We start from the raw sequence: 15398 nt of genomic DNA on the forward strand, positions 1-15398 counted from the left end.
AACGAGGAGATTAAGCATAGATGGCGGGAGTACTTCTACAAGTTGTTCAATGGGGAGAATGAGAGCTTTACCATTGAACTGAACGACTCCTTTGATGATACCAGCAGGCGTTTTGTGCGGCGAATCCAGGAGTCTGAAGTGAAGGAGGCTTTAAAAAGGATGAAAGGAGGCAAGGCGATGAGCCCTGATTGTATCCCCATTGAGGTGTGGAGAGGCCTCGGGGACATAGCAATAGTATGGCTAACCAAGCTTTTCAACCTCATTTTTTGGGCAAACAAGATGCCAGAAGAATGGGGACGGAGTATATTAGTATCAATCTTCAAGAACAAGGGAGATGTTCAGAGTTGTACTAATCACCGTAGAATTAAGCTGATGAGCCATACAATGAAGCTATGGGAGAGTCATTGAGCACCGCTTAAGAAGAATGACAAGCGTGACCAAAAATCAGTTTGGTTTCATGCCTGGGTGGTCGACCATGGAAGCCATTTTCTTGGTACAACTACTTATGGAGAGATACAGGGAGCAAAAGAAGGACCTGCATATGGTGTTCATTGACTTGAAGAAGACCTATGATAAGATACCGCGGAATGTCATGTGGTGGGCCTTGGAGAAACAGAAAGTCCCAACAAAGTACATTGCCCTCATCAAAGACATGTACGATAATGTTGTGACAAGTATTCGAACAAATGATGGCGATACTGATGACTTCCCGATTAAAATAGGACGACACCAGGGGTCAGCTTTAAGCCCTTATCTTTGTGCTTTGGTGATGGATGACGTCAAGGGATATACCGAAAAAGGCTTTCGCCCCGCTTTATATATAAAGCAACAACCATGCATACAACCAACCACCCAACACACGGCACCGACACACCGGACACACAACACACACCGAAGGCAAGATATAAGGGTGCCGCACGACACTACATCACCCTAACGCTACCAAGCACAGTAAAGATAAACAATAAGACCGCTTGAAGACGTCGGCGACCTTCACTATGAGCTAGCCACCATGAAGAAGTGAGGCTGACCCTCAACGTAGCAAAGACTCCAAGACAGTGCCTCCAAGATGGGCACGACACTGGAGTGCTGCCAGCGTCCGATCCAGAAGATCGAGTTTTCACCCGGAGTAAACTGGGGGAGACGTGAGCAGCCGCGACGGAGCCTTGAGGAAGGGAACGACATCCGCGGACGTCGCCACCGTTGGCCGGCCAAAGAAGTGCGCAGGTAATGCACCCCGGCGCTCATCCACCTCCACCAAACCACCACGCCGAACATCGACCACCAACAGCAATGCCACCTGTGTAGCCATGGCTGCCCGCACGCACCCGAGATGCGCGCTCCGCCCATGAACACCGTGCCTCTTGCTGCCAGAGCCGTTACCCTGCAACCAGACAACCCCGAGACCACACAAAGGCCCTAGCTTTGGCCCAACCGGCAGCCCCCGACCGACGGAGCCACCGCAGACACTCCACCCCGAACATCGGCAGACCTGCGCCAACCCGCCCGCAGTCGAGGAAAGGGGGAGGAGGAGTGGACGCATCCGGACCAGCACACTCCTGTGCCGGCAATAGGTGACGTGACCGCATCAAGGCCACCCATCCCTCCTACTACCGAACAACCCCCCTGTCGCCCCACCATGGCAGCCGGCACACATCCTCGTGAGACCACCAACAATCGTGAGCCCATCGACGAGGGACACCAAATCGACCCTTAGCAGTAGCCAAGGGAGCTCACCGGAGATGCCTCCTCGCGCCACCCGTTGACATCCATGCGCCGGACCAGGAAGATCCCAACGCGGACACGACTAGCACGCCCAGCCACTCACTGCCACTGCGTCGCCACCCCCACCAGCCCGTCGCCGAGGCAGGGGCGGCCGCTCGCAGAACATGTTGCCCGCGACCCGCACCACCAGATCGGGTGGATTTGGGCTAGCCACCGCTGCAGCCTGCAATGCCAAGCGTGCTCCGCCTTCATCGATTCCGCCACCCGGCAGGAGCACCTACGCAGCCGCTGTTGCACCGCTGTGCCGTCGGCCCGGCCACGCGCGCTGCAGCCACGGCGCCCCGCGTGAGCGCCGCATGCCCCGGCCATGGCTGCATCCCGCGCTGCCTCGACGTGGTTGGGGAGGAAGAAGGGCCCCCGCCGCCGGCCACCACGAGGGGCTTTGCCTTGGCTGTTCGGGCCGGCGGTGGGAGGGGAGAGAGGAGCGAAGGGGGAGAAGGGGCGGGTTGGTGGCGCTGCTACTCGAGTCGCCCGCGGGGACGGCGTGGGGGCCTCTCTTTCTTCACGCCGCTCCGCTCGAGCCAGGTTAAGGGATATACAAGGAGAATCCCATGGTGTATGCTCTTTGCGGATGATGTGGTGCTAGTCAATAATAGTCGGACGGGGGTCAATAGGAAGTTAGAGCTATGGAGACAAACCTTGGAACCGAAAGGTTTTAGACTTAGTAGAACCAAAACCAAGTACATGAGGTGCGGTTTCAGTACTACTACGCACGAGAGGAAGAGGAGGAGGTTAGCCTTGATGGGCAGGTGGTGCCTTAGAAGGACACCTTTTGACATTTGGGTTCAATGTTGTGGAAGGATGGGGGTATCGATGAAGATGTGAACCATCGAATCAAAGCTGGATGGATGAAGTGGCTCCAAGCTTCTGGCATTCTCTGTGATAAGAGAGTGCCACAAAAGCTAAAAGGGAAGTTCTATAGGACGGCGATTCGACCCGCAATGTTGTATGGCGCTGAGTGTTGGCCGACTAAAAGGTGACATGTTCTACAGTTAGGTGTGGCGGAGATGCGCATGTTGAGATGGATGTGTGGCCACACAAGGAAGGACCGATCTGGAATGATGATATACGAGATAGAGTTGGGGTAGCACCGATTGAAGTGAAGCTTGGCCAACATCTTCTGAGATGGTTTGGGCATATCCAGCGCAGGCCTCCAGAAGCTCCAGTGCATAGCGGACGGCTAAAGCGTGCTGATATGTCAAGAGAGGTCGGGGTAGACTGAACTTTTTTTTTTTGAAAGGAAAGCCTTCTGGCACTTTATTGAAAGATTGATAGAGTTACATCTTGGGAGTACATGCTGGAGCAGGAAGTTCGAAATTCGGGGTAGACTGAACTTGACATGGGAGGAGTCCGTAAAGAGAGATCCGAAGGACTGGAGTATCACCAATGAACTAGCCATGGACAGGGGTGCGTGGAAGCTTGCTATCCATGTGCCAGAACCATGAGTTGGCCGCGAGATCTTATGGGTTTCACTTCTAGCCTACCCCAACTTGTTTGGGACTAAAGGCTTTGTTGTTGTACTGGTAGTAGAGTCGTAACTTTCAGTTTCTATATTGAACATTTCAATGAACTTGTATACGAATCTCTTCTAGATATACAAAAAGTATGAACTGGAGCAAACTTCCATAATATCACAACTCATCCGAATATCTTGGAACTTGGAAAAATGAATTTCTTTGTTGAGCCATGAGTAATACTAACAATTTGTCAAAGTTCTATGATACCACTGTGGTATGTAGGCTCGTGTTAGTTGTATCAAAATTAATAATGCGATAGTACAAGGATCCAGAGGATCAGGAAATCGAGCAGAGTCCTAAACTCCTAATGTGTATAACCTGAGAGAACAAAGTAAAGTAGCCAATGAAGAACGGAAGATATAGTATACATTACCTGCTACAAGCATTTAACCTGAAGATGAAGATCAGCTAATAATCTCTTCTGCCTTCTTGGATGAGGTTTCAGTGCATAAAGAACTGTCACTTGTGTCCTGAGAGTAGATATTCAACTTTTATAAACTCAAACTCTGTGATAGTTGATGCATATCTGTTATGAAGACAACTGTTTCATTTAAGTTGATTAACTGAATTGCCTTTTCATTTAGGTGCACACACTTATATGATACTCTGAGGCCTAGACTGATATATGAAGGCAACATTGATTCTCTCTGTGAACTCGTTGACATTCTGAAGGTCGAAGTGTTGGGAGAACAACTGAGTAGACGTGGTAAATCAGCAGCTGGACTCCGTCCAATATTGCAGAGGATACTTGCAGATGTTCTTGAGCGTCTGGCATTTTGTGCTCGGACTCATATTCGTGAGGGGGTACTATTTCAAATCTCTTGTGTGTGGCTGACGTTATGTTTCTTCAGCCTCTTTTGTTTTCGTGTGTACTGTGAGTATGGTTCCTTCAGTCAATCAGCTGTGATGCCCAACTGAAAAAATTATAATGAAAATGTCCTCTTTGCGCACAATAATCCTTTGAACTGCTTGGTATCCATTTTGGTCATCTGTATGAACATGATTTCGCACATGGAAGCCTCTGCATGCATTGCACAGGTAATCGTGAGGAAATCGGAGGTCGGTTGCTTGTTATGAATTGTAAAAGAAGTGTATTTGATTGTGTTATTCTCCTGAAAATGAGCAATTGTTAGCACATTGACGGCTGTTTAAAAACTTGAAAGTTGGACTCAACTCGAAGCCTCTTGAAGTAACATATTGAGAAGCTTAAGCCCATAATTAGATCCCCATAACTCCTCTGTAGCTTACCCATCTTGCTTCTGCACAAGCATGACAGCCCTTAAAAGCTGAACTGGATATGATGATGCTGACTGCCAAGGCTGAGCCATAGGATTGAAAGGTGATCTTCCATGATTAAAGTGGAAGAAACTTGATCAGCAGATCTGAGTTCATAGGATAACACTCTTGCATTACTTTGTTATGAACCTTATGTCATGTTTGCACCTAATGTTTTTTGTTTTCTGTCAAATACCTCATTCCATTGTTTAAACAAGTGCAAGTTCATTTGAAGATGAAACAGCTGCTGTTTTATCTATTGAAACCTTTTACTTAATATTTATCGTCTAACTTTTTTTTCCAGATTGCAAATTTTCGCCCTTCTGACGAAGATCTGGATTATCCTGGAAAACTTGAGAGATCTACAATTTCAAGTGCTAATGTTAGTTTTCTTCTTATCGCAATACAAATTGGTTATTTCCTGTGCAACTCCTTTTGGTCCTATACATTCACTAAAGTACTGTACTATTTTGCTGTATAGTCATGCTTGCACATTCTTGTATCTATATTTTGTCTCATAGATGTGCATGCAAGTTTATGGGTAGATTTTGGACTTAAATGCCCCCCTCCTTGTCTGTATGTGCCAAGATTGCTTTTTCGCATGATGGCTATTTCTGATTTTAAGAAAGCAAATGGCGCTTCTAAGTTCTAACTGAATCAGCATGGGAAGATCTAGTTGAGAAAGGATAACAAATTCTATTGCTTATGTTTCTATTTGTAGGTTAGTGACAACTCAGACATGTATGCAACATGGTACAGACCACTGGAGAAAACAGTTTCGTGCCTGTCAAAGCTATATCACTGCTTGGAATCTTCGGTTTTTACTGGATTAGCCCTTGTATTGTACCTCTCAAAGCTTATGTTGATTTCTCTGGTTAATTCTTCTTTTACTACTTGATGCCCTGTTCATTTGACTTGACATATCACTTTCACAGGAAGCCGTAGAAGTTTGCTCAGCATCCCTTCAGGTCCCTTCTCCTTTTATCATTGTCCATGATCTTAAAAACATGCTATTTGCAGTTTCTGTATATGCAACATCTTATGTTAGTCTTAGAAACCAACTGTTGGTCCTGTGAACAGAGTGCAAGCAAGGTCATTGCAAAAAGAGCAACCCCAATGGATGGACAGCTTTTCCTAATTAAGCACCTTCTCATTTTAAGGGAACAGGTGGGCATACAACTATCTAATAGTCATAATTAAATTCATTGATTACATTAATTCATCTGGTAACTCATTGATTACATGTTTACAGATTGCACCATTTGAGATTGAGTTCTCAGTCACACACAAGGAGCTGGATTTCTCCCATTTGCTGGTATGTGCAACTTTATCTTTTGCATGGGAATGGGAAGTATGGCTTATTTGTGCTGTATTCCATTGCATATTCATGTGAATTTGTTGCTGAAGCCTTGTATTCTGGATTACATTTGCTTTCATTATATATATTTTGCATACTATGTTACTATATTTTGTGCACTTTTTACTAGGGGTGTAGAATAACTTATTCTACACTCACGCTTACTTTAGCATTCCTATATATATATGTATCACATGTACCTGGGTATCACCTATCGAACTGTTGCGTTAAGATTCGGTTCCCTGTACCCAGCTCGCTATTTTCTCTCTTCTAGTGATTTATCTTGCACCCATTGGCCGAACCGTACGTTGCCTATGCGACAGGTTTTATGCGAGCGCAGGCCTGCACACTCTGTTGCAATAAATGGTCCCGCCCCAGATGGGCCACAACTGCCCTCATGAGGTTCCACCCCGTTATATGTATGACGCGCGTTAGGTTTGCTTGTCAACGACACACGCTACGCCATCCGTTCTGCTGACGCTCCTTGCCGGATGCGTCGCGGACAGCTCATACTCATACGGCTCCCTGTGTCCTGCTTCACAGTTCTAGCGCCGATTGCTTGTGTTGACTATACTATGCACCACATGATTTTATCATCGCAACTGGGGCATACCCCAACAGGCATGTCCTTGGCTCGGCATCGTCGATGCTGGCTGCAGAGTGTGCCATCCGTCACCACATTCTCTAGGTACCGGCCACGCTTGATCTGGACGGTCAACATGTGCGGCGATTATGATGTCTGATCTGGGAGCCAGGGTAGTTGTATCTGCAGCAGGGGGCTCAGCAGGCATACAACAGCGAGATCCTAGGATGTCACATCTTCGACTTTTATACTGAGAGAAAGGGAGATAAAGAGGACACAACCACCATTGTCACACAACCGTGCTCCATCTCCTAGAGTGCCGCCCAGCTCGGTCATTGGATCGGGGAGCACTGCCGCGTGATGTGGTTGCATATTGGGCAGGGGCGAAGCGAAGCCGGCGCCGCTTGCGGTGGGGATGCAGGAGAAGTGGAGGTGGAGGGAGTCGGCACCACGAGGGTGGAAGAGGGGCAACACGGTGCGGGCTGTGGGAATGAGCAGCCAGCAGCCGCTGTGGGGGTGTATCACGGTCATATAGTGGAATTCAGAGAAACAACAAGATACAGACATGATCATCTCACAATATAGCGAATCCAGAGGCCTCTCCTAATTATGATACGAGATCACATGGGAATGCTGGAGACTGACCATGAACAGTGGCGGCTAAGGTTCGACCCAGAAGGCAAAAGATGCCAACTAGGGTTTTCAATCGCTGGTTATATAGTCCAGAGAGCAGGTAATGGAGTAAAAGTAAAAGACATCAAAAGCAGAAAGGTAAAAGCACTTTGTCGCGGAGGATTACGTGATGGATGTGGACACACAAGAAAGGATAGTGTACGAGGATATACGTAATAGAGTTGGGGTAGCACTGATTGAAGAGAAGCTTGTCCAACATCGTCTGAGATGGTTTGGGCATATGCAACGCAGGTCTCTAGAAGCGCCAGTGCATAGTGGACGGTTAAGCGTGCTGATAATGTCAAGAGAGGTCAGAGTAAACCAAACTTGACATAGGAGGAGTCCGTTAAGAGAGATCTGAAGGATTGGAATATTACCAAAGAACTAGACATGGTCAGGGTTGCATGGAAGTTAGCTATTCTCGTGCCAGAACCATGAGTTGGTTTCGAGATCTTATGGTTCCAACTCTAGCCTACCCCAACTTGTTTGGGACTAAAAGGCGTCTCATTGTGATGAGATCATAAAAGTTTGTACTCCCTCTGGTCCAAAATAAGTGTCGCAGTTTTGAACTAAGGTTCAAAACCGCGACACTTATTTTGGATCGGAGGGAGTACTTATTACCAACAAGGTGTCTTGTTTCCTTTTGCTATATTTCAGTATAGAAGTGATCTGTTGGCAATACCAAATAAGATGCACCTATAATCTTGTCTTCTTTAGAGAAAACTTAAACCCTATGTTTTTCAAATGCACTCCCTACTTTTTCTTTGCATCTATCTGTAGTGAGCTTGGATTTTTGGAAGCTTGATTAAGGTTTTCAATAGTGTAATATCATTTTGACTTAATCATGTGATCTCCACAGGACCAAAGCTTTTTTTATTATCATTTAGCTATCATCATGCTGACGTTATTTATCATGTTAGTTGATCATATTTCCTAGATAACTAAAACAAATCACGTGCTCCTTTTACAGGATCACTTAAGAAGGATTCTCAGGGGCCAGGTCTCATTATTTGACTGGTCAAGGTCAACATCACTTGCTAGGACCTTTTCTCCCCGCATTTTGGAGAACCAAATTGACGCCAGAAAAGTAAGCAACTTGAACCGACAGAATTTTGCCTTTTGGCTTACAAGTGATCATTTGCTATCAAGTGTAAGATGTTTTTGTTATTCTCCCATCGTTTGTACTATTAAGTTTCATGCACCAATCGGTAGAGTCAAAGTCTGAACCGATGGAGAAGACTTACTTCAACAGCTACTAGAAAGCGGCATTCCACATCGTGACAATTGGAAATAAAGTGTGCAGATGTGGATGCATTTGTGTGCATAAGTCGGACTTTGCCTGTGCTGATGTACAAATGCATCTTGACATGTCATGAAGCTGTTGACAGTTGCTAATGTCTAAAATATGGCAACACTGAATACTCAAACATGATTGTTTAACCATTTGCGCTCGCATCCACTTTCAATTTTGTTGACCAGCTAACTTCCCTGCGAATACTCTTTTATTTCAGGAACTGGAGAAAGGCCTTAAATCTACTTGTGAAGAGTTTATAATGTCCATCACTAAACTAGTAGTGGACCCAATGCTTTCTTTTGTTACTAAGGTACGGTTAATCGAAACTTAGCCCTTTGTATTTTGTTTTGCTGTAATAAAAAGTTCACTTTTCTCCCCACCGTTTCCTAAATAACACACAAAAGTTCCATTTAGTCTATTTGACCTCTAAAGTTGGGTCACATCCTTGGCCTCACCTTCCCGAAGCGTGGGTTTGTTTGCTTTACTAGTTTTGTTCTCTCTATGCCAAACCCTTCTCTTTCTCGTAAGAATGAGGTATAGGTAGGGCTAACACCGAGGCTGGTTTTAGGGTCTTTTTTATGTCATCCTGCTTTGCCCATGTGGCCTTCCCTTCAACTGGTTTTGGAGGCAGGTGCATTCTTGGTCTTGACACAGATAGGGCTAAGGACTTGCCGGTGTGTTCGGACCTCCTGCGCAGCGCTCCTCCGCGCGACTGGACATGGTGCCAGTCTGCTGGGGGTCTCCCAGCTGCATCCTGCGCAGGATCCAGATGAACTTGGGATCTGGTTATTGAACTTGCTGCTCTGCTACTGCTTCAGGTTTGTCTCATGCTGCCGGCAGAATAGAGTTGCACTGTGAAAGATCGTGGATGTCACCTGGGGGGGGGGGGGAGGGGTGAATAGGTGCTTTAAAATAATTACGGTTTAGGCTTGAACAAATGCGGAATAAACCTAGTGGTTAATTTGTCAAGCACAAAACCTACAACAACTAGGCTCATCTATGTGCACCAACAACTTATGCTAAGCAAGATAAGCAACTATGTGATAGCAAGATATATGACAAAGAACAATATGGTTATCACAAAGTAAAGTGCATAAGTAAAGGGGTTCGGGTAAGAGATAACCGAGGCACACGGAGACGACGATGTACCCCGAAGTTCACACCCTTGCGGATGCTAATCTTCGTTTGGAGCGGTGTGGAGGCACAGTGCTCCCCAAGAAACCAGTAGGGCCACCGTAATCTCCTCACGTCCTCGCACAATGCAAGATGCCATGATTCCACTAAGGGACCCTTGAGGGCGGTCACCGAACCCGTACAAATGGCAACCCTTGGGGGCGGTCACCGAACCCGTACACTTTGGCAACCCTTGGGGGCGGTCACCGGTACCCGTCAAATTGCTCGGGGCGATCTTCACAACCTAATTGGAGACCCCGACGCTTGCCCGGAGTTTTACACCACAATGATTGAGCTCCAAGCACCACCAACCGTCTAGGGCGCCAAAGCACCCAAGAGGAACAAGCTTAAGGGCACCAAGCACCCAAGAGTAATAAGCTTCTCAACTTGAAACTTCCACGTATCACCGTGGAGAACTCAAACCGATGCACCAAATGCAATGGCAAGGGCACACGGAGTGCCCAAGTCCTTCTCTCTCAAATCCCACCGAAGCAACTAATGCTAGGGAGGAAAATGAGAGGAAGAACAAGAAGGAGAACACCAAGAACTTCAAGATCTAGATCCAAGGGTTCCCCTCACATAGAGGAGAAAGTGATTGGTGGAAATGTGGATCTAGATCTCCTCTCTTTCCCCCCTCCAAAACTAGCAAGAATCCATGGAGGGATTGAGAGATAGCAAGTTCGGAGAAGGTCAACAATGGGGAAAGAACACGAGCTCAAAGGATAAGGTTCAATGGAAAGGAAGACCCCCTTTTATAGGAGGGGGAAAATCCAACCGTTATGAGCTCAGCCCGCACACGAGCGGTACTACCGCTCCACGAGCGGTACTACCGCTCCACGAGTGCTACTACCGCTCGGGCGGAAGAAGCAGGGAAAAGGAGCAGCAAAACACGAACCTTGGGGCGGTAGTACCGCTTATAAGCGGTACTACCGCTCACCCCAGCGGTACTACCGCTGGAGGAGCAGAACACGGGTCCAAAAGAGGCAGGGCAAAGCAGAGTACGGCGGCAGTAATGCAGTAGCGGTACTACCGCCCGACCGGAGCGGTACTACCGCTTATAGGCGGTACTACCTCTTATAGGCGGAACTGCCGTGCCTTACTGCCGTGCAACTACTGCTAAACCCGACATGAAAAGAGCAAGACTCAAAATCGAGGCGGTAGTAGAGCGGTACTGGAGCGGTACTACAGCTTGACGCTACAAGCGGTACTACCACTGCCACCGCGGTACTACTGCAGGAGAAAACAGAACTGCCATAACTTCGTCATATGAGCTTCGAATTGAGCAAACTCAAGCTTGTTGGATACAAGACAACGAGTAGCATCAAAACAGCGACTGGTTATAGTAAGAAGAGGCAGGGAGGTATGCCTAAGATATAGAGGAGTGAACACTCCATCAGAGAAGAACCGGCAGAACCTCCAACATCGAAAACATCATAGAAGATGCATGTGAACTCCGTTTTCGATGAACTCGAGCTTGTCATTAAGATGATCATAAGCTCCAAATCTCACAAGGAGAAGAACCAAACAAAAACCAATAAAGATGATGCAAGGATGCAATAGTTTGAGCTCTCTACGAACGATAGCAACTCATCGAGAGCCCCCTTGATAGTACGGCAATCGATCCTAAAACCCGGTCTCCCAACTACGACCATGAGACCGGTAAAATAGAAAACCTATCAAGGGCAAACCTTTGCCTTGCACAAAGTCCATTTGTGCTAGATGATGACGATCTTGACTCCCTCAAGTTGGACCATCTTTCTTGATTGCGTTGGCGCGATGAAGACTAGTTGATTGCTCCCCCATACTCCACTGTGGGTGAGCCTCTCTTCCGCACATCTTCACAAGTCCATTGTCACCACGATGGACGACAAGCTTCAAGCATTTGATCTCTTCGTGATGCTTCACTTGAACTTGCACACCACAACCTAACCCCACAAAGAACTCTCACGAAAATCATGGGTTAGTACACAAAGCGTAATTGACAGTGCTTACCATACCATGGGATCGCTTGATCCCTCTCGATACATATTCTATGCTTTGTGTGTTGATCAATTTGATTCACTCTTTGACTTAGTCTTGATCAACCTTGAATTTTTCCAACTCTCTTCATTTGGATGATGTCTTGAAGGTAAACATGAATGATCACACAATCTTCTTTTTCAAAACATGCTTGCAATAAGCTCAACACTCACATGACCAATCTTTGGATAATTCCTTAATAGCACCTTGGGCAACTCATAAACTCCTTGAAACCAACACATGGAATTCAAGAAAAGCCTATGGACAAATCCTTCAAATATAACTCAAGACAACCATTAGTCCATAGAGATTGTCACCAATTACCAAAACCAAATATGGGGGCACTGCATGTTCTTTCAATCTTCCTCATTTTGGTAATTGATGACAATCACTTTCAAAAGAGTTTATATAAGGAATTATGCATCACCATGCAATGCAATAATAGTGCAATGAATGAAATGCAAATGCTAAGGAACAAAACCAAAGCAAGAGGAGATAGCTCTCTAAACTTCTCCACAAAACTCTCTGAAACTTCTCCCCCATTGGCATTGATTGCCAAAATGGGCGAAAAGCTTAGAAGGCCAATATAAATTGTGGTCCTCCATAAATTGTGTATTTCTCAACAAGAGAGTGAAATGCAATACACATATCCAACTGCCAATACATGGAGGAAGACAAACTATATTGATGCCCCAAGATCGCAACAGAAAGATATGCCACAAAGACATAACAAAGAGAGACACAAGCAATCAGAAGATACCAATTGAAGCAAGCAATCAATGGATATCAATTGAACCAACTAGACCAATGATCCTACATGCCACAAGAATAAAGATATTATGAAAAGCGCAAAGGAGTGTTCTAAAGAAACTAGAGAAGCTCCCCATGATTTGTGCACACATAGGAATTTTTGTATTTGAATACAAAGTGCACAAAATAGGATCATAGCTCCCCCAAAATCAATAAAAACTCACATCCAGTGCAAGTGAGCATATAGGAAACAAAGCTTAGCGCTTGCAACAAGCACATGGTTGAGCAACATGTAAAAGAGGCAACTTAAGAATAGGCTCAACCAAAAAGATGTGTGTGAGTCATGGCGAAGCACCTGAGAAAACTAAAATTAGAATGAGCATTAAGCATCAACATAGTCTTGAAAGAATGAGGCACACGGTGCAAGGCCTATCATTCCCACACATAATTGGCAAATGGGTTCACAAGCTTATTAATAAGCAAAAGAAAACCTATGCTTGTAACAACCCGTGGTGAAGATAGACGAGGGGAGGCTCATCAAGACGAGGGATACCAATTAAGATGGCAAAAACCTCGTAAAGATAAGCAAGAGGAAAATAATCTTCACCACACAAAAGTGCAACAAGATGCAGCGATAGAGGACACACACTCAAGGCAAAAGCTTTCACGGAGCCACCAAAGAAATAACAAAAGAAAGACAAGGTGGACGTGAAAGAAAGGATATCATCTAGAGATGTAGTTTCTCTCAAGTGTATAAGGTTCTAGGTAGATGAAATCATGATGATATATATCTACAAAGAAGGATGTACACCCAAAATAGCTACAACATGAAGGAACAAGATATCCAACAGGAAGTCATAGATATACCAATAAGATATTTGCTTGGAAGCATAGCACATGGCTAGATAAGGTCTTATTGTATATAAATGAATTCCTACCACACAACCATCAAAGACATCACAACTAGCAACATGAGATCATCGTTGAGATGCTTTGAGAAAGGAAACAAGTATCACAAGATGGAATGAATATCATGCCAAGATGCAACCTACACAAAGTTGAATGCAAGAAAAGAATGCATGAATAGATACTTGTTACCGAGATATCATTGGAAGGATGTAGAAGAAACCAATTGAAGGTAATAGATAGTAGTTCATTGAGTATCCTAGCTTGACTTCAATAAGCACATGGTGACACCACCTTCCTTGTGAATGAGCCGAGCATCCAATGCATCTCTAGTTGTTCCTAGAACAACACCACAAACAAAATGGTACCCAAACTCGTTGGGACCAAAGAGTTAGCAAACCAACAATACATATGACAAACTCCACATAAATATGTGCATATAGATATGAAAATGAATTTCATGCACATCTCATCCAATTTTATACTTGGTGGAGTTTTCCCTATATATTGGGTCAAAGAGAGAAAGCATGCCAAAAAATCTACATGAAGTTAATATGCATGCTCAAGACCATAGTTTTTAAGGCGGTAAGGCGACCTAAGGCGCTGGGGGGGCGCCTTATCGCCTAGGCGACGCCTAAGCGCCTAAGGCGGACGCCTAAGCGCCTAAGGCGGGCATATTTGTAAGGCGCTGGGGGGGCGCCTTATCGCCTAAGCGTCGCCTAAGCGTCCAAGGCGGGACGCCTTAAAAACAATGCTCAAGACTTTCAAGAACCGATACCAAAATACAAGGAAATACCAAGTGAAAAGAATACCAAAAGGAGAAATCATCATTTGGAAGATATCATTAAAAGATACATCAAGGAATGAGATATCCATTGAAACCCACAAAACGATATCAAACTACCAAAAGAGAGGATGGTTCCAAACAAACCAAGCTCTTTACAAAGTTTCATGATGGCACAAGTACAAAAAAGAAACGGCTTGCCGTCCACCAACACACACTTAAAATGGATTACAAGTTTAGTGTTTTATAGAAAATAGGATAGCTCCCCCACGAGTTGTGCATTATAGAGAATTTGCATTTGAATACAAAATACACAAGGTAGGATCACCACGTTCACTATATCAAGGAAAACACTAGACAAGATCAAGAAAACAGCAAGATCCTCAAGTGGCACGGAAGGCAATGGGAGTTGACACAAACTTGGCAAGAGATAAGGCAAATAAAAAGCGAACGCCAACGTGAAGATGATCAATAATTTCTACCACACATAAGTGAGTACCAATTGTCAAAAGACAAGAAGTATTTGGAAATAATTCCCGGTGGTAGATAGCAAGGATATCCGACATCATCTTCACACCAAACACAAGCAAATTGCAACTTGTAGAGCTAACATGCCACCTAGGAACAAGATAATTTACAATATCAATTCTAGGTGACAATATCTCAAATGTACACATTTTCTAGGCTAGTAATATACACATAGAATATTACTCCCCCATAATGTGATACCAATTAAAGATAAACAAGAGGCAAAATAAAGACCCAACATGAGATAATTAATGGACAAATTAGAATTTGAATTTCTCATGAGAAGACATACCACATAGAGACTAGATAATCTTGTAATATAAATACTAGATGGTATTACTCATGTACACACATTTATAGGATTGTGAGGTGTACAAAGCACATCACTCCCCCATAATGGGATATTCCATTAATCTCTCACAAGAGCCAACTGAGATACAAACAAGATGCATAAAGGCTCAACGAACGACACACATGTACATGAAGTGCAAACCAACATACATAAACTTGATTACTCAAGAAAAACAATTTGGAGACACAACACATACAAACACATGCAAGAAACAAAATCAAAACATGCAAAGGGGCAAGTAACTTTTAATGTAAACAATTTAAGTACAAGTTACTGCAAGGAGGCACATTGGATATAAGATAGAAACTTGATAACCCAATTGACTTGGCTTGAGACAATAAGAATGATGAAGTCCTCTTAATTCTTCATAATGTAGCCAAATCTCCAATAACCTCCAACAATA

General features: G+C 44.8%; 1 protein-coding gene across 3 annotated transcripts in view; it reads left to right on the forward strand.

Annotated features, from left to right (window-relative positions):
- LOC123162154 (conserved oligomeric Golgi complex subunit 3) overlaps positions 1-15398 on the forward strand; it is a 36210-nt gene that overhangs the window by 13075 nt on the left and 7737 nt on the right. For 2 of the 3 annotated variants that reach the window (XM_044579944.1, XM_044579945.1), the window contains exons 15-22: positions 3887-4106; positions 4882-4959; positions 5299-5415; positions 5513-5545; positions 5658-5744; positions 5830-5892; positions 8160-8276; positions 8701-8793. In XM_044579944.1, coding sequence (XP_044435879.1) covers positions 3887-4106; positions 4882-4959; positions 5299-5415; positions 5513-5545; positions 5658-5744; positions 5830-5892; positions 8160-8276; positions 8701-8793 — 808 coding nt within the window. Of the gene's footprint in view, positions 1-3886; positions 4107-4881; positions 4960-5298; positions 5416-5512; positions 5546-5657; positions 5745-5829; positions 5893-8159; positions 8277-8700; positions 8794-9051; positions 9302-15398 lie in introns of all 3 variants that reach the window. The other variant, XR_006481074.1, reaches the window with a different exon arrangement.

The sequence above is a fragment of the Triticum aestivum genome, chromosome 7B (assembly GCF_018294505.1).
Source record: "Triticum aestivum cultivar Chinese Spring chromosome 7B, IWGSC CS RefSeq v2.1, whole genome shotgun sequence".
NCBI lineage: Eukaryota > Viridiplantae > Streptophyta > Magnoliopsida > Poales > Poaceae > Triticum > Triticum aestivum.